The sequence below is a fragment of the Chionomys nivalis genome, chromosome 18, assembly GCF_950005125.1.
Source record: "Chionomys nivalis chromosome 18, mChiNiv1.1, whole genome shotgun sequence".
NCBI lineage: Eukaryota > Metazoa > Chordata > Mammalia > Rodentia > Cricetidae > Chionomys > Chionomys nivalis.
The window spans coordinates 49,464,662-49,490,920 of NC_080103.1; the positions used below are offsets into that span (position 1 = coordinate 49,464,662).

Below are 26,259 nucleotides of genomic sequence, written 5' to 3' on the forward strand. Positions count from 1 at the left end.
GAAACTAGCAGGGTTTTATTTTCTTTGCAATATGAAGCTGGCCCAAGGGCTGGGTAAATCAAAATAGAAAATTGATAAGGATTCATGTAGTAGAAGAAGGTTTTCCCAGAGTCAATCTGTTAACTTCACAAGAGAATAATTGCGATAATCATGAGAAAAACCAGTTATCCTGAATTAGATGCTTCTGACTACTCTTTGCCAGTTACTGTTTACAGTTGATTAACCTTTATTTCTCACTGACTGAAATCAGTCTTCAACACGAGTTAACGTGGCTGACATAGCCTCAGCTGCAATTACAAGATTAAGTTTAGTCAGAGTTCCAGGACTGGAGCTGCTGATCTTTACTTCCCTTTGATCTCACAGATGGGCCCCTGCTAGGCAGACGACTTGAGCTCCTATGCTGCATACAAACCTGACCTCTGCACATATTGTTTTCCAAATTTACAAACAAAAGTGGGTGCCTGTCATTTTTTAGACTTCATGCTGGGATTATTTTTGTTCACTTTTTATAATTCTAATATTTGAAAATATCACTTTGATGCTTTCAACATTATAAACTCTGTATATACTGGCAAATCCCAACTATAGCACATTTGCAAAACTAAAATATTTCTATTGTCTAAATTGCTTATTACATAGAAAAATATAATAGCATGTATTATGCTAAACAAACATGATTGTTAAGGCAAGAAACCATGATATGCTTCAGTTCAGTTTTAAAGAGTGGTGGTTTATTAGGGGAAAACAAAAATTTTGTAAAATTATGTACATTGAGAGTCTTTAAAGCAATAAAAACATTGTCCTTAAATTAGAATTAAGAACAAGGACTTTTATCATCCAGTATTTCTCTTTTCTCTAAGTCAAAAGCATTGGTTAATGTGATTTAATATAATATGTTCATATGTCAATATGTAACTGCATACATATTCGTGTGTATGTGTGTGTGTGTGTGTGTGTGTGTGTGTGTGTGTGCGTTTGTCCCTAAATCTAGAGAAAGTCCTGCCCCTCATACCCATCCGGAGGCTACAATAAGAAACAGGTATCCAAGGACATCCTTCATCTAGGTTACTTGAGACCCAAACAGGGCTTTTGAGAACAACATTAGAGACTGTGTTGCTATGGCAATGTTGCCATTTGCCCAGTAACCGTGCATCCGCTGTGCCTTCCAGTTTAAAAATGCCCACTTCAAAGTGAAAATAATACTAGTGTCAGAAGCTGTAGTTTATTTTTTTTCCAATCTAACCTTCAGGTGAAATCAGGCTTTAAGGAGGGGCTCTTGTACTTTTTTTCCACGGGAAAGAGCACAGAACAGATAAAGTATCCTGCTTAAGGCACTTACAGAAGAAATAACTGCACCTTAAGAAGTCGGCTTGCTAAAGCTTACAGAATCTAATCTGCAAATCTAATATTCATTTTTTTAGGGACTGGAAAGAAGGTTTCATCTATAAGTTGCTTACCACAGAAGTGTGAAGACCCTAGTTGAAGCCCCAAGAGCCATGTAAAGCAACACTATGCATGATAGTATGTGCTTATAATGCCAGCCCTGCAGTGGTAAAAGCAGGTTGATCCCTGGGGATCCTCAGCCTAATGGGAAAGGCTCAGGTCAGTGATAGACTTATTAAAATAAGGTGGACAGTACCTAAAGAATAAAAGCAGATACATGTCTACCTGGGCATATACAAATATTATCACAGGTATGGACACACATAGAAAAAGTATTTATTGACTGAACTTATTGTTATTTTTGATGAATTGCTTTCATTCATCCAAGTTTCTACGTCATTAATTCCTAGTACTCACAGTTTTCTCGATAACTTGTTCAAAATACTGACAGTAGTTTCTCTTTCTCCTTACATGAGATATCCTGGAACCTTGAAAGAGGGAATAGAAAATGGCTTTAGTTAGAAAATTCCACCCTCAGTGGTTACTGCCACGACTGAAGGAGGAAGGCTTGACTAGGTCTATATCCTGATCTTTGCCCCAACTTTCCAGCAATCCTAACTCATCCCTTAGCCAGCTGGTTTCCCCATGCCTGTCCAAATGCCCTCTTGTGCCAGATCCTCTGAAAAGCACATTTGGAAATACAAAGGCAGCACATATAATAGGAGAGCTACAATTTGCCAAGTATCAGCGTAGTTGGCATAAAAAGCAAACACAGTCTGCAGGGAGCATAATAGCGAGCAATGAAAAAACAATTCATATTAAAAGTCTTGTGTCCGCTCCTGATCTCACTGAAGGTTTAACCTGATTATAAAAGTATGTTCTGGAAGAGATTTCCCAGCAAGTAAAAGCAAGGGAAAGAAGTCACTAACAGGGCAGTGCTATTAACCCTTGTTGCTCTTGACAGTCACCAGGCAGAATGAGTTTAGACACCTATGTCCTGACCCATGTCCTAATGATATTTACTTGTTTGTTTGCTTGCTTGCTTGTTTATTCCTCTCATACAATACACTCTGAACATGACCTCCCCTCTGTCCCCCCACTCATTTCCCCCCACCCGTCTCTCTGCGATCTACTGCTCTTCCATTTTCTTTCAGAAAAGAGAAGACCTCCCAGGGATATCGACTGAACACGGCATAACAAGATGCACTGAGCCTAGGCACAAACCTTCATACTAATTATACTATTGGACATAGAATCAAAATTTTTCTATGCCTGCTGTCTGTGTTTCTGCCTATTCATCTCAAATTCTCTATTGAAACCGACATATAACCCAGCTCAATAAATGGCAAACAAGAGACATTATATTGTAAAAGCTTTGCATAAGATGTGGGCATGGATATAGTATAAATCATGAATGACCTGGAAACTTGTGCTGGAACTGAAATAAGAGAAATAACGGAGATTCTACTAGAGACTTGCCAGTGTAGAAGAACTAATAGGTGAAAATAAAAATGAGGGGGAAAAGACAGGTTCTAGCATTTGCTTGAGTTTTCCTGCAGTGAGAATAAATGTTTGTGAAACCCATAAAAGTATTGCATAGAGTTAGGAGGGAGAGACAGCCTCTGCTTTCTTCAATTCCATATCCCTTGTCTCTGACATTATTAAATGCTGAGACTGATGGACAGCAAGCAGCCTTCTTAAGAAGGCTCTCAACTTGGAGTGAATTAAAAACTATGTGGAAAAAGCCAGGGCAATGTGCTGAGCTGGGCGAGCTTAGGGATGGCAGGGGATGAATGTTATGATTCTTTTCATAACTACAGCCTGGATGTTCCTACACAGTGGTGTCCTGTGTGTGCAATGACGTTAAAGACTAAGAAAATGCCTCCCGTTACCCGTTCTGAAGGCACTGGCGAAACCAAAAGATCCACTTTGGGGCAGACAACTTGTCCTCGGTTTCTGCTCTGTCAATTTTTTTTTTTTTTTTTTTTTTTTTTGGCTACTTTCTATATGAAAACAGATGGGGCATCCCTCTAGCTGCCATATTTGCTTAATAGACCCACTATCAGAAGTTAACAGAGACGTGGCGAATTCAAGCAACTGAAGTTTCCTTTCTCACAGGATAGAAACATGAAACTTAGCAGATCCATACTTCCTCCCTCAATGACTCCAGAGTAATATGTGTTCCTTGTCCTTTCCAGCTTCTAGTAGCTGCTCAGTGGCCCTGAGCTGGTGGTCCCATCAGTGCAGTCTGTCTCCATCTTTACCTTCCCTTCTCCCCTGTGTCTGTCTTATGTGAGGACACTCGCTGTGGACTTTGTGTTCACCAAGATAACCCAGGATAGTCGCAATAGTCTCCTAAGGATGACTTTTGTAAAGGTCACATGCCAAAGTGTGTGGATCTCAGGGATCCTAGGGATCCCAGCAGAGATGTTTCTTTTTTGAGGGAGCACACCATTTAGCATATTCACTGAGTATGTATCAAGCAAAGGTCCCAGTGAGTGGGAATGTGGAGCATCAAAATAAAAGTACCTGCCTTCCTTATTTCACTGCCTTTTTTCGATTTCTAAGTACAGCTGTAACAGATGGCAACTGTCTTCTAGTGTTTGGTATCAGATTCCCAAAGCTCCTATGATCTTCCATGCTGCACTCTGAGCCAGAGGCAGGAAACGAACTGCTCATTCTGGCCCTACTTAGCTCTCATTTTCCTCATGCCTACAGCATCCGTGCCAACCCTGCCCTATTCCAGTCTCAGCCTCACCAAGACCTGAAGACTCTCATGATCACATTTTCCCCCATGTAGCTGCCAAAGCCAAATCGAATTTCCAGTGCAGTTAAAGATCAATCTTCACTTCCTATTGCCCTCATCCATATGCACGAACACACAGGCACACCATGCCCAGGTTTGTATACACACACACACACACACATACACACAAACACGCACCCTTGTGTATGGCTAGCAACGCAATAGGAATGCAAACACACTGTGATGTGGCCTTGCTCAGTTGACTTCCCAGATGGCTCCAGTTCAATAGATTTTTTCCCCTGATTTCCTCAGCTTCTCCTAGCAAGTCTAAATAGCCATTATGTGAGTCCTGCACATTGAGATTCATCTCCAGCCACTAAACTGCCTCCAAAGTGTTTCAATTTTGCATGAGCACTAAGCTGGGGACTGGGATACATTACCCAGAGCTGAAGGCCCAGATCATTAGAAAGATCATGTAAATCCTTTGAACCAGAAAAAAAAAAAAAAAATACAGAGATTTCCTCAGTGAAGTCCCAACTACAGCTTTATGTAAAACACAAACCTTTGACAAGACTTTGTATGGCCCCCTTTACCTTCTCAACTTTACTTCTGCTTGTTTTAAATTTTGATTTACTTGTGTTTTTCTTTATAAGCAGTAGACTATCTTTCAGTAACATTTGTGATATAGTAGGCATCCTCCAACATTATTGACGCCCAGGTCCCTTCTGTCTTAATGGAAATGATACTTCCAGGTAATTCTCAGAATTCACCTACCTGATAGATTTTCACAACAAACTTGAAACCCTGCTAAATAGCAGGAAACTTCAAACAGAGATGAATTTACATAAGATAGATCAAGGGTTATACATCTTAGTTGTGAGGTTGTGGAATGTAACAGGAGCATAAAAATCATCCAGGAGAAAGCAGTGATTACATCTCATCCAACAGCTCCGTTCTTGGTCACTGTTCCGTCTTATGTGTTCTTTCCAATGGGCACACACATTTCTTTGCACATGATCTGCACTTTCACCTCAGCTTTCCTCCCTGTCTCCTACTCATATCACCTTGCTGCAGCAGGACCATAGCAAGCTCCAAATTTGCCATCAAGAGGGCAGCAGGGGAGGGCTAGAAACCTAAGAGTCCCAAGGATTTGCCTACCTTGGGGGTGAGCCCACAACACAAGCCCTTGGGTTTAAGAGGTAGAGCAATCAGCATAGGAATGTTGATCCCTGCCATTGTTTGGCATTTCCTTTGCAGTAGAGAATGTTAAAGGGCCATGAACTTTTTCTTGTATACTGTATTTTCCCTTCAGAGTCAAAAAGGAGGCTCTCTCACAAGCCTTCTCTGTAATTACTTCTCTTCTCACCCTGGATGCATAGACTAAGTGAAGCTGTCTTTCTTTAGGATTCTGAGAGTGAACATGTATGCCGGATGTACACTTATAATTAGATATAGCAGCATATTATTTATATCTAAGCACATTTCCAGGGACATTTATTAATCACAGTTTATTCAACGGTGCATAAGTAAGTGGAATCTGGCAGTAATGCAGTTAAATAGGGATATAACAGGATGTGAAGTATGCACATCCTATCTTACAGAGAAAAAGAAAATAAGAGATGAATAATATGCATATAAATATGCAGAGGGATGATAGGTGCACAAATACACTGACTGTGTGATATGTCCCCTTTATGTTGAATCACAGCTATATTTCCAGCGGTTTATCGATATCCTGCAGACTGATTATTCCCATGCAGTAATTTCTCTTTACTAAAACACCATAATCCTTCTTGATGTTAGAATCATTAATCATAATTCCACACCTTACAACTGTAACTACATGTATTAAAAAGTTTGCAATCATGTTCTTCCTCTAGAAATTGTTTAACCACTATAGTATGAATGCATCATTTGACAGAAATATATTTGTATGTCTGTATACATACATGCATGCATACATACATATACACATACATATAAGAGCAGAGAAGAAAACTTTGCCTGGAGATATAAACAAACATATGACTCAAGCTTTCTGTTCCATTGTCAATATCATGCAGTCACAGAAACATCTCTGGGAATTGAAGTCACAGTGGGAAACCACCACATTCCTTCCATTTTCTATAAAGATATTACAAGTTTTAAACAATATCCAATATCAGGTATCACTTTTATATTGTTTCAAATTTAAGTTTACTTACCTTTTACAAAAATATCAAAATGGTTTGCTGTAAAAGAATTCTAATGGACACACTGACCCAATGTTTCACAGTTCAGTGTTCACATGGGAAGTGATAGTTTGAATACATTTCATAGTATTTTGAAAATAGCATTGTGTATATAACAAGTGAGTTCTCAATTTTTTAGTATTTTAAGTATATTGGAATTAAATATTTAGATATTTGATAAGACCTAAAATTACTATGATTTTTGAAGTGTTTAATAATCTGGAGCTGAGTTTTGAATCATGCTCCAAAAGCATTGTGTGATTTTTGTTTCTTCATTCATCTCCTAGAAATTTATTGAGAACCCCTATATACTAATCAGGATGTGTGTTAAATTTCTCTTGTCTTTACTATTTAAGACTTTATAATATACAAAGTTTAAAGGACATTGAGACATCTCAGCAATATGAAATGGCTCAATCCCATAGAACAGACACCTGTTTCCATGACAGTCTACAGTAGGAGGTCTACTTTGAGGGTCATGTTGTACTCCCTAGTTGGGCATGACCTGGGTAGCTTCAGCCTGCTATATCAGTCATCATCTCATAAAGCATCTTCTATAACCAACTGCAGAAGGAGAACTAACATACTCCTACTCTCACTCCCTCCACTCTTCAACTGCATCTTGGGAGCTCAGTCCAGTGCTCCGATGTGGGTCATTGCCTCTGTTCCCATCTGTTGTTGGATGAAGGTTCTATGGTGATATTTAAGATAATCATCAGTCTGACTAAAGGGTAAGGTCAGTTCAGACACCCTCTCTTCTATTGCTTAGGGTCTCAGCTGGGTTCATCCCTGTAGGTTCTTGGGCATTTTTCTAGAGCCAGGTTTCTTGCTAACTCCATAATGGATCCCTCGATCAAGATATCTCTTTACTTGCTCTTATATCATAGCTACCCTGTTCCCACTTTCTCCCCTCCTTCGGCTCCACCCTTCCCTCCACTTTATTCTTAAATTTTGTTTTCATGGGATATTGCAAGGGCAGAGGGCAGAAGTGAGGGGTGGGAAGATGAGAGGGATCAGAATGCATGGTGTTAAATCCACAAAGAATTAGCAAATCATTGGAGTTCAAAAATAATACATTTTACCAACAAACCTGCATCAGTATTATCTTCTGTATTTTGACCTTAAAACTTGTTTATCAAAACCTAATTGTGAAAGACAGAAATAAATGCAATGGAGTCATGAGAACAGCAGAGAGATGTTTGTGGTATTAATAAAGAAAATATAAGGTGGTACATTATACTTGGGGTGGTGTTTTTATCAGCTTTTCCTCCAGAATCATTAAAAGACTTTCAGATTATAGTATGATTTTGAAAATATCAGAACATACAGTGATCTCTTACTCGCTGTAAAAAGTGGAATTTGAAAGTTCTTGTTACAGATTGAGTTTGTCCTTGTTGGACTTGACGAGTTATAATTGTGTTGTTTAGTTTTTTTATAAAGGAAGATGAAAAGAATATTTTCATTATATTAAATCTGTATCTTCTCAGTTGTTATATAAAAGGATGGAGGCTGTATACAGTGTGAGAAATAAGCTGCCCCTTGATTTGGGTGTAAATGTCTACCATATTCAAAGTTTAAGTTACAGGACTTTTTTTCCATCTTTTTGGGAAGACTAAAGTTATAAAACTAATATCATGACTAAACATTTCTTTCCTCTAAAATATAATGGTATATCTCTTAGATCAATATATGATAATGTCCTTGGGGAACTTTTTTCATTAATCTGTCTTTTTCTACGAGCCTTTAATATGTTTTGGTCATTATGCTGTACCTGATAGAACATGTAATCTGGGAGTGTTTCCCCTGTGGTCCAGCAGAAAAGTGAATAAAGACTCTAGAAGGCAAGAGTAAATCATCCATTCATACTTAATTTAAACATGAAGTTTGTGTATTTTGTCCATAATTTTTCAGAACTAGCCTACTTAGAAATTCCAATCCCATGGCTAAGTGGCATGATTTCCATATGTTGTTGAATATGGACATAAGGAATGAAGATACTGTGGAACACACTTCCACATACTGCCTGTCTTAGGAGTGAGGCCCCATGGGATTGGTAAAATCCTAGAGGATTTAGCTGAAAGCAGAAATCTTAATAGTAATGCCAGATATCAAGCTCCAGTTCTAATCCTATTGCCATCTTTTCCTTACAACCCAGCATGATTAAAATCAATAAACAGAAAAATCTCATGTTATGTTAGGAAATCAAGACTTAATAACTTTAAAATTTACAAAAAGGCAGGTGCAAATACTGTACAAGAATAATTTTCCTAGCCATATTTAGCCTGCATTGCTAAGAAGTTGTTTCATTGCAGCAATAAAAGTCCCAAATAGGTCAAAATGTTAAAAACTCAGACTTTACATTTTTAAAGATTTTATTAGGAATAGGAACAATACGGGTTTTAAGAGAAACAAAACTGCCACCCCAAGACGGTACAAGGAATCTGGACTCTTGTGTGTGCCATCACTCCGCGGTGACTGCTCTTAATGCTTGATTCCAAGACATTTGGAGGACGTGCAGAGTGAAAGGCCAGCAGTGCAAATTATTATGCCTAGTGCTTGTGTCTGTTTTCCTTTATCAGTGTTCTCACAAGGTCACACAAAAAAAGAAAACAGCTCTCAACACTTCTTATAAATGACTTGATGTAAGGTCATAGATCTAAAACCACTTTATAATAACTAAAATCAAAATTATTGAAATCCTCTGCAAGTCAAATTACTAGTACACACAGATTAATCTCCCTAAATCATATGCCATTTTTAAAGTTGTCATTAAACCTACTTATAATTTCCAGTCTTCCCGTTCTACACAGCACATATTGTAGACTGCCACTCAGGGCTCATTGTGACTCAATCTATTGTCTGTCTCAGTCAGCAGTTACTTCTGTCCACAGAACCTGTGAGCTCTGCTACTCTAATGGTCTGTGTATTTTCATTTGTTTTTTATCATCTGTGCTCTTCTCTTTCATGATATTCTTCCTGAATTATCTCTGATCCCCACTATTTCTTTGTACTCAAACCATGCTTCGGTGATAATCCCATATGGTCTAATTCTTTTTTTCCAATTTCTGTTTAAATCTAGTTCACCATAATTTTCTTGAAAGAGCTTCAGAATTTTCTAAACTATGATTCCCTCTTATTAAATAGATCAGTATAGAGAGTAGTGCATAGAACCACATTGTAAGCTATAATGAGAAGACAGACTGTGCCTGTGTTAAGCAACCATTAGGTTTTATAGTTTAAATAAATTGGAGAATTAGTATAATCCACACAAGACAGACTTTTGTTCCTTATATTGAAAAAGATTATTTTGTCACATAATATATTCTGATTATGGTTTCCCCTCCTCTACTCTTTCAAGTTTCTTCCCATCTCCCCTACCATCTAGATCCATTCTCTTTCTGTCTCTCTTTCAAAAACAAACTTTATTTTATTTATAATATAATATAAAATAAGATAAAACAAAATCTAACACATCAGAATTGGACAAAGCAATCAGAAGGAAAAGAGCCCAAGGAAAAATACAAGAAACAGAGACACACTCCTTAACGCTCTCAAGAATCCCATAAAAACACTAGCCTGGAAAGTGTAATATATATATATATATATATATATTCATATTCAAAAAGACCTGGTGCAGACCCATGCAGGCCCTGTCCATGCTGCCTCAGTCTCCGTGTCTATGAATTTGACCATATTGACTTAGAGGGCCTTGCTTTGCTTTCCTGGAATCCTCTATCCCATCTTATACTCTTTCTGCATCCTCTTCCACAGGGTTTCCTGAGCTCTGCGAAGATGGATTTGATATAGACCTCTTATTTAGGTCTGTTCTAAGAGCTCTCATTCTCTGTACAAGATCTAGCTGTGGGTCTCTGTATTTGTTCCCATCTACTACAGGAGGAAGCTTCTCTGATGATGGCACTCATCTATGAGTAAATGTCATGAGGAGTCATTTTATTGATGCATTTGTTTTGTTTTAGAATAGCAATATGTGGTTCTTGGTCACCAGGAGTATGTTGGGTATGATCATCTCATGAAGTTGGCCTGAAGTCAAATCAGATATTGGTTGGTTACTCTCCCAAGTTTATGCCACCATTGCACTAGTGTATTCTGAAGGCAAAACCTCATTGTAGATCAAAGGATTTGTGCCTAGGTTGGTGTTTAACTTTCTCTTCTATAGCATGCGAAGTAACATCATGTACCAAAGACACTAGTAGGTAAGGATGAAGTCTCTACATAGGCATCTTCTCAACTTCACCATATTCAATCAGTTTTGTAGGTGTTGTCTTCAGCAACAGGGCCTTGCTATCAGTTCGTAGAGAGAAACCTAAGGTATGGCAACAGCCTGGGTTGTTTGGGGATTCCCATGGGATCCTTTTGGCTAACAACTCAATTACATGTAATCCAATCTGCACTGAAGGTTTTATTTGATGACAAAGGTTTCATTTGAGATGGCTGATTGGACTCCCCCATTATTTCTTAATTTTACTTAGATCACTTTCATATTTGTATATATTTTTGGCAGCTTCTACTGCATTAAGTTTTTACCCTGCCCTCCAAAATGGCCCTTGATTTTAATTATCTTTTCTCATATTTCCTCCTAAGACTTTTAAATGGCAGAGCTTATGACTAATCCCTTCAGTGTGGGCATTCATGAACAGGTTGAGAAACAAAGAAATGCCTGTTGTTATATATAGTTATATCATGAGAATTACATTGATAATTCTAGTTTTGCTATTAATTTTTAGATAAAAATTCACACTGTTTCTCAGAAAAGCTGTCATAATTTAGAGTCCTACCAATGAAGTCAAGAACTTCATTTATTGAACACACTTGTCAACACTTACCTTTTGTTCTTTGTAAACAATAATAATTCTAACCCTGATCAGTGATAATTCTTGTTTTTAATATGCTTTCCACTTAACATAATTTATGCAGTTGTGTTTCTTTGCATATATTTGGTTGCTGTGGGACAATGGTCTTGTACCCTGTGAAGATTTATCTCTTGTACTTGTTTAATAAAATGCTGATTGACCAGTAGCCCAGCAGGAAGTATAGGCAGGGTGAACAGAATAGGAGAATTCTGGGAAGAGTAAAGGCTCAGTCTGCAGTCATCACCCAGACACAGAAGGCACAAGATGAGAATGCCTTACTGACAAAAGGTACCAAGCTTCATGGCTAACACAGAAAAAATATGGGATAATATAAGGTATAAGAATTGGTTAATAAGAAAGCCTGAACTAATAGGCCAATCAGTTTATAATTAATATAGGCCTCTGTGTGTTTCTTTGGGAATAAAATGGCTGTGGGACTGGGTGGGACATAAACATTTGATACTTTTATGTCTGTTTGTGAGAAATGTCTGTTTATATGTCCTTTGCTCATTTTTTTAACCAAGTTACTTTGTAATTGACATTTTTTCTTTGTGCTGCCAACCAGCTTCCAAATAAACACACAGAGAATTATCATTAATTATGAATGCTTAGTCTTATCTTAGGCATGTACCTCTAGCTCTCTTAACTTAGTTTAACCTGTTTTTCTACATCTGTGTTTTGCCTTCTCTCTTTTAACATTTCTTTCATTGTGTATGTCCTACTTTCCTGCTTCCTCCATGTCTGATTGATTGTACCCTGGAATCTGTCATCTTGCTTTGTTTCTGCTCCCCTCCCCAAGTCTATATTCCTCCTTGTACTTACACTCTCTGCCTGGAAGTTCTGTCTCCCTCTCTATTGCCAGTTCAGCTTCTCATTAGATCAATTGGGTACCTTAGGTAGGCAAGGTAAACCAGAAATACATCTTTACATAATTAAACAAATGCAACACATCTTTACTTGGTTAAACAAATGCAACACATATTTGCATAGTTAAACAAATAATCCATAACATTACTTTTTCTTGGTAGTCAGTTGAGTTCTTTCTATGTTTGGGATATTAAGCTCTTATAACAAAGCATTTCATTTGATGAAAACTTCTTTCCTTTTTTTACTCTTCTTTGAGTGTCTCTTTTTGTAGCAATACCATCGCCCAAACCAGTGCTGTACACTTTCTGCAGTGCTACAGGTTAGAGCCATGGTTTTAAGTCTTTAATTCATGCTGAGATAATATATGCATGTGGTTTCTACATACTATGAGACATACATGCCTATTCTTAATACTTTTTCATTTAAGAATTTTACTATCATTAAGAAGATTGTTCATTGACCACTGTTTTTGGCATTTTGTTGAAACTCAATTTGGCTGTGAAGGTGTGGTTAGTTTCTGTCTTTTTTTTTTTTTTTTTTTTTTTTTTTTTTTTTTTTGGCTCATGTATCTGTATTCTTCCCTGGGCTGTTTTTTCTATTATTGTAAACTCACAGTAGACTTGTAATTGTGTACCTAACTTGTTTACCTAGGTCATTGACTTCTCTTTTTCTTTAAGTTTGGGAAGATTTTGAAAAGCACTATATTTCATTCTTTAAATGTTTGGCATAATTTAGTAATGAAACCACCATTTCCTGTGTTTTCTTTGGTGGGAGACAGTTTATTACTGATTCAGTCTCATCACTCATCTTTGATATGCTCAGATTTTCTGTTTATTCATGACTCAATTTTTAAGCTATTCATTTCTTAAATTCACCTTTATCTCAAAGATAATTACAGCCATATTAAAACTTATATACCACTATGTATTCTCAATTGTATAAAATAATTTTATTTACATTAGTCTACTTATAAATTGAGTATTATATTAAAATTAACAAAAAAATGTCTAAAAATAGTTGTGTTTATAATATCCTCCTTCCCTGCTATAGTTTAAAGATTATCAGGTAACTCTGTCTAATATAAACTGGTATCTTGACTATAAATTTCTGTCTTTCAAGTTGTCATATTTTCTTTATTATAGTGAGAGGTAGAGGTTGTTAGAACAAATATCAATTTTTAACATATGACATTCTTTTAAAGAATGACAAGGTGTTCTGTGATTTAATTTACATTAAGATATTTAGAGCTGGCATGTTTCATTTCTCAGATCAAATTAGTGAAGACGAATGGGATTAGGATCTGAATGAGAGCCCAAGAAGGAGACTGCACTAATTCAATAAAGTGTTGTAATGCGATACAAAACACGACTACCTGCAATTATGCGCGTTTCCCACCATCCCATGTCCTCCCTGTGAATGTCCAGGAATGAAATGTGGCAGAAATCTACAGTTCTTTCCCCATTAAAGAAATTGTAAAGAAGTCAAATTAGCAAGCCTGTGGGATATGATGTCCCATAACTCATTTTTTGCCATAGGAAAGAGAAAGTCATATATGAGAAATGAGAACTATATCTCAGGCACATACAAGCCCAAAGACTGTTTGATTAGGATGGGCCTCAGTGAAACATTCAGAATGCACCACAATTACAACTAAAATATTTAAGAAAATATATTATGAAAGTGTGTAAATTTAATTAATAACTTTTATTTGATTATTCAATGTATGTATATAATGTGATTGAATCAAGTTTTTCTCCTTTTCATTCCCCTGCAATTTCTCCCTACATCTTCTTTCCCTGAAAACTTAGTGTGCTCTTTAAAAAAAAAAAAAAAAAAAAAAAAAACTCACTGACTTCCACTTAGTGCTGCCTGTTTATGAATGGATATAGGACAGCCTAGTAGAGTATTTTTAGACTCTCAAGAACTGTGTCCCTAAAAATAAAACAGAACTCTCTCTTGCTCCCCTGGCACCCATCACTTGTCAATAGCTCTTCAGCTAAAGGTGCGGCCTTGTGAGACCTCTTCCCCCACCAATGCTTGAATATTTATTGACTAAATCTGCTGCAAGTCTTTACATGTACTCATAATCTCTACATGTTCACATATGAAGTGGCGCTGCTATGTCTAACAAATACCATCTCATTATAGATATCTACTATCTGTAGCTTTTACAATCTTTCTACATGCTCTTCTATGTGATCCCAGAGTATTGATATACGAAGGTGTAGTATAGATGTACCATAGTCTTTTATTCACTATACATTGACCAGTTATGAGTCTTTGTATCAAAAGCCAGATAGATACTTCAAAATGAACCATCACTAAAGAGAGAGTTAAGCGATGTAGTGATCTATGATTATAAAGATAATAATAGAATACAGTTTACTACTGTGTTCATTTAACATAATAATATTAGGTTTCCCCATAGCTTGTAAAGTATTGTAGATTGAGTGACCAGCTCTCAGGGCTAGACACAGGGTTTGAGCAGAAGGTGCACAATATAGTGAGGCTGAACTCAGTTTTTCTTTCTGATGGGTATGGAATAAATTCACACATGTGCTGTTCAAATCATGTTCTTCATTTCTTCTATTTTCTGTTAAAGCTCTAATTCTACCTCTACATCTTCATTTATATCTAGATTATAATTCTTACTAGTTTCTATTTTTTTCTAAATTCTAATTCTTCTCTTCTACATTTTTCTCTGTTTTACATGTATATACACAGGAGGCTTTTTGCAATAATAGAAAAAATTACAAAGCTATCTCTGAAGGTCATAACACATTCCTTGAGTAAATGATTAGGGACAGAATAATTTACCATAGGAATGCAAGGTTTCAAGATTTCTGGTGTAAAATTGTGAACGGAGGGCAGAGCCATAGTACCTGGTGAGACCAGCTACAAAGAGCTCTGCAGAGTCAGACTTTAGGAAGAGAAGAATTGACATAGTCTCTTAGATTTCTTTGTGTTAATAATCTTGGTTAAACGTCTGTGACTTTGTCCTTGTGCATATCTGTAAAATTTTAACTTCTGATCCAATATTCAGTCTAGTTTGAACTTCCTCTGAGATAAAAATGAGCTAATTGTGTGTCTTAGACTAGGGAGATATTGTTTTCTATGTTAGTTTGAGTTAAGTTAAATAAACAAAGCAGACTATTAAATGTCTTACATGTCTTCATGGAACAATAAATCTAGTATATCCTAGTATATTTTCTATATATCAAAATTATAAGTTTAATGAAAAGTCATTTTCCTGAACATAGAGAGTTATATGTGTCCATAAGGTTGAGATGACATCATGAGATTACATATTCACATCACCTGAGATTACACACTACAGTGCCAGTTTAGGAAGACATGATAGCTATTTTTGTACATGTGCAAGTACAGACAGGAGTACTAGTTTCCAGAGACGCTGGTCCCATAAGCCTTGCTTGAATGGGTTTCTCTTCCATCAGAGAATCATTTCTCTAGTGGGTTGACATCTGAACACTCGTTGTTATCGCTGTATACTCCCATGACCTCTGACAGTGGAGGTCACAGGTGGGTGAGACTACTGTTTAACTTTCTTTCCTAGTACTGTGTATAGAACCTTCTAGCATTATAGCCAATCAGGATGACACTTCCATGTTGATACTGGCTTGATTTCTTTGTGTTTTATGAATCAAGTACATAGTGTCTTTAGTAATAGGGTACCTGGTGTCTTCAGTAATAAGGTACCATCATCAAGTTCTGGAGGATAGGCAAGAACAATGGCAATAACCAATCATGTTTTGGGGAGAGATCTATGGTTCCCCACTGTCCAACAACTCAAAAGGAAGTAACCCATACTTGGTATGTGACTTTGTATATGGTAATCTATGGTATCTGGGAGACACACTGTCTCCTTCTTATATGTTAGCTCCATTTTAAACTTTTTTACAGATTTCAAGAGTTCATTATCTCTCCCTATACTCTGACTATACTGCCGTTTCATTCCCTACCCCACTGAATTATTTCTGTTCTATTATTCCCTATCCCCCTTTATTCTATTCTCTCATTCCCTTGAATTTCCCTCATGGACCATTACTGATTTCCTAACCTCTGAAGGTACTACAGTTCAATCACATATATCTAAAGACAGAAGCCTGGCATTCACATAGAGAGTGTTTATCTGTCTAGAGCCAGTTTATCTTGCTCAGAATGATTGTTTTTTAGCTCTATCCATTTACCTATGAATTCCATAACTTTATTTTTATAGCTTCACGATATTCCTTTGTAGTATATTTGTTATCCACTTATTACTTGCTAGGCTAATGATCTAGGATGCTTCCGTTTCCTAGCTACTGTGAATGGAGCAACAATGACGATGGATGAGAAAGTATACCTTTACTAGGCTATAGAGTCCATTGGAAAAGTGAAACAAAATGCAATGATATAGCTGGATTGTATTGTGTTGTATCTATTCTAGCTTTTTGAGGCACTCGCACACTGGTTTGCTAAGTGGATGCACCAGCCTTGTACCAGCATCAACACTGGTACAAGAGAATAAATTCTCTTTTCCCCACATTCATGCCAACATTTGTTGTATTTTTTTTTGTCTTTGCCATTCTGGCTAAGGTAATGTAACAGATATTTCAGCTACCAAAATCATGACACAGAGACTTATTATTAGTTTTCAATGCTCAGCCTAGCTTAGACACATTCTCGGTAGCTTTATTAACTTAATTTAACCTGCTTCTCTTTATCTACCCTTTGCCTCTGGGCTTATTACCTTTCTTGCTTCTGTTCATCTTATTTTCACTGCTTTTCTCTGTCTGGATAGATGGTGTCTACCTGACTTCTTGCCCCAGGCAGGTACCTTGTTCTCCCCTCCTTCTTCTCTAATTCTTCCCTTCATTCTGAGATTTCTCCTTCTATTTATTTTCTCTGCCGGCATCAGATATTCTTCTCCTGCCTAGCTATTGGCCATTCAGGTTCTTATTAGACCAATCATGTGCCTTAGGCAGGCAGAGTCAAATAAATACAACACATTTTACGTAATTAAGCAAATGCAGCATAAACAAAAGTCACACAGCTTTACACTGTTAAAGTAATATTCTGCAGCAGATACATCTATACCTGGTTAAAATAAAATTCTACCACAAGGTAGTATGAAATTTTAAACATTTCATTTCTCTGATGGTTGTGGATATTGAGTATTTTTAAAAATTCTTTAGTCACTCTTTTCTCTTCTTTTGAAAACTGTTTAGTTTCATAAACCAATTTATGAACCAATTTTTAATTGAATTGTTTATATTTTGGTGTTCCGTTTTAGGGGTGACACCTTGCATATTCAGTAAACTAACTGTCTTTCAGATATATAGCTGTCAAAGACTTTTCCTATTCTGCTGGCAGCCTCTTCACTGAAATTATGGTGTCCTTGACTGAAAAGAAACTTTTCAGTCTCATGAAGTTCTGTTTCTCAATTGTTGATCCAAATGCTGGTATGCCTAGTGTCCTTTTCAAAAGTTCCTTTATTGTACCTATAAGTTTAAACATATTTCCTTCTCCTCTAACAGATTCAGGATATCAAGTCTTATATTGAGGTCTTTTATCCATTTGTAATTGAGTTTTATACAGGGTGAGAGACAAATACCTAATTTTATTGTTCTACATGTAGTTATTCAGTTTCACCAGAACTATTAGTATAATGTTGGCTTTTCTCTAACATGTATTTTTTCCTTTGACAAAGTCATCTGTAATAGAACCTTAATGTTTTATCTGGGTCCTCAGTTCTATTCAATTGATTGTTTCTATGTCAGCATATGCTGGATTTTTTATTACACTTGTGGTGTAATTTGAATCATTTATATTGATAACTCCTAAAATATTATTATCATTTATGATGTTTGCCTATCCTGGGTTATTGGTGTCCCATGTAAACTTTAATTTTTTTAAGTTTTGATGAAGAATTTTCTTGGAATATTAATGGGAACTTTATTGAACCTATAAGTTATTTTTGGTAAGATAAATGGTTTCATGAAATTACTTCTATCAACTCATAAATATTAGTGCTCTTTCCATTTCTGATATTTTATTTAACTTTTTAAATTGATTTTTTTATTGAAAATAGGTTTTTAGAAGGTATATTCTGATTGTGATTCCTCTCCCTCAACTTTTTCCTATTCCTCCTCACTTCCCCATCTACCCAAATCCACATCCTTTCTTACTTTCTCTCATTACAAAATAAGGGGGCATTCAAAAGAAAAAGTAGAATAAAAACAAATAAATGTAAATGAGGCAAAACAAGTGAACAGAAAAGCTAACATCCAAGAAAATCTATATGTGTGTAGATACAGAGGCACACACATTTGAAAACATAGAAATCCCATAAAAACACAAAATTGGAAACCATAATGTATCACCATAGGCTTATAAAGTTGAAATTTTAAAAAGAAAAAAGAAAGGAAAATCATTATGTGACAGGAAAACCTCTAAAAATATCATTGAATTCATTTTGTTTTGGCTACTTATTGCTGTGCATGGGGCCTGGCCTTAAGAGTGGTTTGTATGCCCAGGAAGACTACATTGGAGAAAACTAATTTTTTCATTATAAGTGTTATCAATTGAAGATAGCTCCTGTGGGTTACAGCTATGGTCTTGTGTCTACTTTCCCTCTCAGCACTGGGACCCCAGACCGGTCCTCCGTCTCTGTGACTTTGTATGTGCCTTGTTTCCATGGGGTTTTCTGTTCCCTCTGTCTCTTACAATATTTTTGCCTTTTCTTCCACAAGGTTCTCTGTGCTATGAGAGGAGAGGATTGATAGTCATCCCATTTAGAACCTAGTGCTCCAATGTCTCTCATTCTCTTATTGTCCAGCTTTGAGTCTTTATATTTGCTTCCATCTGCCGCAAGTGGAAGCTTCTTTTTTTTTTCTTGCTGATTTTTTTATTAATTAATTAATTTAATTATTAAAGATTTCTGCCTCTTCCCCGCCACCACCTCCCATTCCCTCCCCATACCCCAATCAAGTCTTCCTTCCTCCTCAGCCCAAAGAGTAAGCAGGTTTCTCTGCCCTGTGGGAGGTCCAAGGACCACCCACCTCCATCCAGGTCTATTAAGGTGAGCATCCAAACTACCTGGGCTCCCACAAAGCCATTACATGCAATAGGATCAAGAACCCATTGCCATTGTTCTTCAGTTCTCAGTAGTCCTCATTGTCCATTATGTTCAGCGAGACCGGTTTTGTCCCATGCTTTTTCAGTCCCCGGCCAGCTGGCCTTGGTGAGTTCCCGGCAAGACACTGAACGATGATTATAGAAGAATTTCCTCAACAGTCATTTTGTTGTTATTTCTTTGGTGTAACAGTAGTCCCAAAAGTACCTGACTTATATAGTCTCATGGTCATAGTCAAAGAAGCAGTGTCAGGGAGTGGACCTTAGCCAATCAGAAATTGGTTGTTGGTTCATCACACAAATTTCTTTCTTCAGTGTCTTAAAGTTTTCACTATCCAAGTACAGTTTCTCAATTAGAACTATTTTAGAACAATTTATTTTGTGGGGCCTATTATAAACGTTATTCCTCTAGTGCTGGTCTCTGTGTGTTAACTTTGTATCCTACTACACCGCTGAACGCATTTGTCAGTTTTCTGGTAGAGTCTTTAGGTGATTTTACGTATAGAGATAGATCATCTACAAATAAGGATACTTTGACCTCTTCCCTTTCCATTTTTATTTCCTTTATCTGCTTCTCTTGTCTTATTGCTGTTGTCAAGATCTCAAGTGATTATATTGAACATTAGTAGAGAGAGTGCACACCTTTATATTCTTCCCAATTTTAGTGGAAATGTTTTGAATGTTTCTCCATTTAGCATAATGTTAGTTATGGAATTTTTGTATATTACCTTTATTATGTTTATACAAGTTCCATATAGCCCTAGACTGTCCATGACTTCTATATGAAAGGGTGTTGAATTTTTTTCAAAGACCTTATATGTATTTAATGAGATGATATGACTTCTGCCCTTGAGTCAAATATTGTGTTGGGTTACATTTATTAAATTATGTTGTGTGTAGATCCATCCATAGATCTCTGGGATGATTGTAGTGCTTTGCTATATAGCTTTTAAGAATTGATTTATAAAGAAAACCTTTCATATAATAAATTGACAGCTTCAGGCACGGTGATGTTTGACCTGTGTTCTCAATTATACAACATAACAAAATATCTAACATTAGTGAACTTTTAAAGCATAGTCATTTGACAGGACTAAATATTACATCTCCATGGGAATCTGGGTGTTTAAAAATCAATTATACATGTATGTATGATAAAATTATAGCAATATACATGTTCATTGTTTTATTTATGTAGTCTCACAAGGATGCAATCAGAGAGTTGAACTTCTATCTGGATTTTCATATCCATTTTAACCTCCCTGTTATCAAGTGCTCATTCATACTCATTGTAAGAGTTCTTGGTATAACAAGCTAATAAATTCCTTGCACTATGGTTCCCAAAGAACAATGAAACCTATTATAGACAAAAATGACTGCAAATTTCAAACAGCCTGCATCTTTGAGATGCCACTATTAAAGTGATGGGAAATCTTTGATGTTATCAAATGTGATGGAAACCACTCATTTGTATTTGTATAAATTCTGTAACACTCCCTAACCGCTAAATAACCTGAAACCAATTTCAAGTTCCCAAGGCTCTTCAAAGCAGTCTTCCTTGGAAGTAATGCTGATGGTATTTCAGATTTCGAGAAGGCTTGTTTCTTGCATCCCGGGACTTCAAGAAGATCTAAAATCCGTCTTTCAAGGAGAAAAGAGATTACTTACTTTTTACTGAAATCACTAGGCTCTTGCTTGATGAGCAAAATGTCACAAAATAAAATTACCTAAAGCAATGAAAAAATTGTGCATAGCTATGTAGCTGAGAGCCTTAATAATCCAGAGGATTCCAGGGAATTCTGAGCTCTAAATATTTAAATACTCCATGCTGCACTCCTTTCCTATTCTGCCATTGACCAAATAGCGGAATGTAAACAGTGTGGGCCATGTGACCACACAACTGTACACAATTGTAATTAGTTCATGTGCTGCTGTATGGGGCATCTGTAAAGCTGAAGACAGCCCTCTGTGTGTGCTGGATTCCAGTGCCCACAGGGAGCCTAGGCTACATAATTCAGAACATTCATAGTGTGAATAGCTCCAGTACCAGGAGAGTTGGTCTGTGGCTTCTTATAAGGCTTGGATTTGTGGTTAGTAGAAACATTCACAAACCTGTTCAGTCTCAAGGATATAGTGGACCCAGTGAAGTTCCACCATCATTTAATTAGGTTGCCAGTAATTACTTCAAGTCAATGGAAGGGGAATGAAACCTGAGGTTATTATCTCGGGACAAAAAAAAATACATATTTATATGTGATTTCAATATCCGTAGCTGTTCTGCATTTTAGAAAGAGTCAGTCTAGTGAGAAGTAAATGCACACACAGGTTTATAAGCCCTTTGGTGGCTGTAGGTTGCCTGCAGCAACTTTAATGGAAGAGTTTTCTTTCCAGTGACTGGACTTCTATGTAAACGGGGCATGTTTGAGCAAGAAGACAGGCGAAAGCACTAAACATTAGAGGGTAAGGAGAAAAGGCAGGTGGGGGTTGAGAATAGACTTTCTTTCTTTCTTTGACAGCAAAGATGTCTAAATATCAATGAGAAAACTGCAACAAGGGTGGAAAACTGGACCCAAGGAAGATCCAGGAAATAGAAACGTTTTTGCTTAGGATTCTTGCTATGAAATTGTTGTATTTGTTAGACATTTATGAATGCAATTCTTTCTGTCTTTTTCACAGCTGGATGAAGGGTTGGACTATGTTATTTACTGGAAATTACCTTTTTAAACTGACTATTAAATGAATATAAGAGGATTAATAATCTTCAAACTTTAAAATAATATTACAATATAAATGTTTGACAATAGAGTGGTCCCTGACCTTGTTGGCCCTGGATATGCTTTGATCGACCTTAGCATAATTCAGTTATGAGGAGATGAGGGCCTGTGACTCATATCCCATCAGTTTTTGATAGAACTTCATCCCTCTATAGTAAGGTCCCTATCTCTTTTGGGTGCCTATGAATTTCTCTGATTTCACTGCAATTATTTGAATACATCTTAGGTATTATTTGGAATCCCCCTTTCAAGGTCTCCAGAAGCCATACCATTTCCTGAAACCCATTATAAAAATATTTTTAAGCATCATGATACTTTGTAGCTTATTAAGCTCTAAACACATGTATACAAATGTATAGATAGTGTCTATCTCACACATGTATCCAATACTCCTCTGCCTAAGTCATCTACGTCAAATACCTCAATGATATGCAACTCTTTCAAAAAGAAATCAAAATTCTTAAGCATTGAGTACAAGAATTCTCCACTTTAGCGTACTCCATTACTTGGCAGGCTTGTTAAAGGCCCATAGATGGGCTGGTCGCTTCTCGAATGATTTCTAATGAATGAATCTGGAGTAAGGTCTGAGAATTTGCATTTCCCACAGGTTTTCAAGTAATGCCAGAAATGCCATTCTGAGAGTCCCACTTTGAGGACAATTAGAATACAAATGTCCAAACTGGACCCTTTTCTTGTCTCTCCATTTCATACATCTGCTCTCTTCGGCCAGTGTTTGGTGGTCTTTTTGATTGCTAATTTTATAATTACCTTTATTGATGCTTCCTAAATGTTGGGTACCTCTCACCACATAATGTAAACAAAGTAACTCTTTTGTGATCCTTCTTAGTAGACTGAGATTTTTGTCATTTACTTTCATCTCTTTACAACTTGTTTGCAGAATTCAACATCATTAATAAGTACATTAATAAATGCATAATTATTAATTATATTAAGATGGTATTGTTCCACTGTTAACACAAGCCTGCTTTACTATATGTATGTATGTATATACATATATATATATATATCATTGGATATCTATAGTTCATTAAGGTTGGCAACTAACTTATTAATTAGAATTCCACAAGGGCCTAATAAAATACTTTTAATATAACTGATACTTGATAAAGTATCACTAAACAATGACTGAATTGATAGGTATAAAGTTAATAAACAAAAGCAATTCATTCTATCATTCTTACTGTGTCCATACTTGGCTCAAGGCAATTTTTTTTTTTGCTCCCTGTGTGTGTTATGCTATTACTCTCAATGAACACTTCATCTGGAAATGTGTGCATTTAATCTCCAGGTGAAGAGGCAATTGCCCACATATATCACTCAGTTAATCTCTCCTGGTCAGTGCAAAAAGACATTGCAGAATGAATCTCTGAAATCATCTTAATACCTCAAATAAATACCATTGAAATGATAATCCTTGGTTCAATTTTTGTTACTCAAAATACAAAACTTGGAATTATTTCAACACTGTAGCTGAATACACTTCTTTGGGATTTCAACTACATTACCATTACAGATAAACATGTGAGCTTCCAAAGCATTATACAGAAAACCTTTTAAAAGTCATGTATTCTTTCGTTTAAGTGAGAGTATAATGTATTTCAAAAAAAATGATGTGCTATCATATTTTAAACATATCTGTTAAAGTGGTTTTGAAATGATCACCACTGACTTTATAGATTTAGGTTATTTTCTTTCCTTTTTTAAGGGACTAGGAAGGCTCCATTGTATAAAGCTGTTTACAATATCTGGGCATCTTAGCTACAACCTATATAAATAAAGTAGAATCTTGAGGAAACATGAAAGCCAAGAGGATGTCATTTTAGTATTTTAACAGAGAGATATAGCCGGGGAGGAGATGAACATTATCGGGTTAGATAAAGACGAAATGCTATTTTGTGGGGTTATAGATTCACTCCACTTTCATCTTCAGACGAATATTGAAGACTTGAAATAGCAAACAAAAGAATAAATATGTGGAGCACAGTAACTGGAATCCTCAGAAAATAATAGGTGGGAGACAATATCTGGGTGGTGATCTATGGCTTCAAGTGGGATCACTGGGTAGGGCGGGGGTACACTTGTTCTATGTGTTATTGACAGGTCCTCTCTTGACTTGAACTTTTGTTTCTCTTGTCAGGACTCATTGTGAGGGAAGTGAGCATTGAGATTTCACGCCAGCAAGTAGAGGAACTGTTTGGGCCCGAAGATTACTGGTGCCAGTGTGTGGCCTGGAGTTCAGCAGGCACTACAAAGAGTCGGAAGGCATATGTGCGCATTGCCTGTGAGTTATTGCATGTGAACATGCTTGGGTCCAAAATGATGGGAATGGTCTAAAGCTTAGACAGTGGTTGATCTGACATCAAAGAACTCGAGTCAGCATCCCCATTCCAAAACTGTCCCTAGTTTGAAACATAGTTCCTCTGAAATCACCTCCATTTTTTTATTCAAAATACTGAGGAACTCATTAGGTTTCCAGTTGTTTTCGATCTGGCGGCCATCAGACTATGGGAGAATCAAGTGTTGTCTTTCATTCTGTCTTTCATTTATTTGTTTGTTTAATTGCTGAACAGTGTTTTTATGGGAAATAGAAATTTCCAGGCCGATTCCCTACTTATGCTGAAGCTGTGCTAATGCATTGGAACACACTCCCAAAATGTTAATTTCTAAAACGCTGCAGTTCAGAAAGAAGGTTAAGATGGCTCTCAAACAAGGATAATCAATGAAATGTAAGAATTATTTTTGTTTTACATAGTTACATAGTTACAGAGGTTTTGTTTTAAATCTTCTTGGCATAATTGATGTGCCAGTCTAGAGGCTGGGTCCTTACCTCACACAGCCCTTCTCAACATGTATCCTTCCATCTGGAATAGGGTGCAAGGCTGATAGAGCCTATATTACATTGCCATGTTGACAGGCTTTCTAACAAATAATGTAAACACTGAAATCCATTTTACAAAATCATTGTAGCATGATTAGTAAAAAAATCAGAGATAGATATTGAGGTTTATACTGAAGGTCAGAAAATTAAAACAGACAGCCACTGACTCTTACCTCTGCCTCAGTCTGAAATGGCAATCCTGCCTCCAGGAATCTCAGAATGAGACTGTGACTGAGAGCTGCCTCCTCCCATTTTATAATCCTCTCTAGGGCTGGGATTAAATGCATGCACCACTACTGCCCGGCTTCTTGGAAAACTAGTGTGGCTACTGGGATTAAAGACATGTGTCACCACTGCCTGGTCTGTAAGGCTGACAAGTGGGGCTGTTTTAACTCTCTGAAGTTCAGGCAAGCTTTATTTATTAATCCCTACAAATTATATTTTGTGGCAGGCGTCAATGTCACACTAATGTGTCACAACATCTCTTCAGTACTGACTGATGTCAACACACTCACCTCTGACCTCCCTTCCTCTTGATCTAGATTGGTGATGCCGCCCAGTGAACTAGCATCCTTCTGTCCCCACTTTGGTCCTCTATGCAATCAGCGCAGCTTTCCTAAAATGAGACCTCATTTCACTTCCCAATTTTCAGATATATGTGAAAATATGTAGCAAAACAACAGAGACTAGGTGACATCAAAATCAGAAATTTCCTTTGGTTTACTTTTGAAGGTTAGAGGTCCAAGATCAAGGTGTCAGCAGGCTTGATTTCTCCTTGAGGCCTCTCTATACCTTACACATAGTTGCCTTCTTGATGAGTCCTCAAAGGAATTGTGGGATCCTTCCCTGGTGTCTCTTTATGTGTCTACATTTCTCTTTCTTATGAGACGCAAGCCAGTTTGGATTATGACCCATCCAGGAAGCCTTATTTTAAATTAATCACCTCTTTAAAGGCCTTGTTTTCCAAATGCCGTCACATTCTAAGCTGCTGAAAGTTGTGATCCAGCATATGAATTGGGCAGGGAGACACAGCTTAGGTGTAATAACTACGTGCTGTGTTCGGTCTTTGTTACCAAAGCCGCCAGCTCTGATCACTGGGCTCTATAATGTTATTTCCGTCTGAAGTATTTCAGTTTCCCTGCCCTTCACCTGTAATTCATGCCTTTTTGTTTCAGCTTGTATTTACCTTCACGATTCTTAAAGGCTAATTTCTTCAGCAAACATCTAATCAAGATTTTTTTTTTCTGTCCTTGGACAGTTTTATACTTTAGAAGTAACCTAGTGAGACAAGGTAAACTCAAGATAAAATAAATAATGAGCAGGTAGGGACAGGTGATGTGTGCTGTGAACTAAA

At 36.8% G+C, this 26,259-nt stretch overlaps 1 protein-coding gene across 2 annotated transcripts in view; it reads left to right on the top strand.

Annotated features, from left to right (window-relative positions):
* Unc5c (unc-5 netrin receptor C) overlaps positions 1–26,259 on the top strand; it is a 331,379-nt gene that overhangs the window by 203,838 nt on the left and 101,282 nt on the right. For both annotated transcript variants that reach the window (XM_057793455.1, XM_057793456.1), the window contains exon 3: positions 24,165–24,308. In XM_057793455.1, the coding sequence (XP_057649438.1) occupies positions 24,165–24,308 (144 nt within the window). The remainder of the gene's footprint in view (positions 1–24,164; positions 24,309–26,259) is intronic.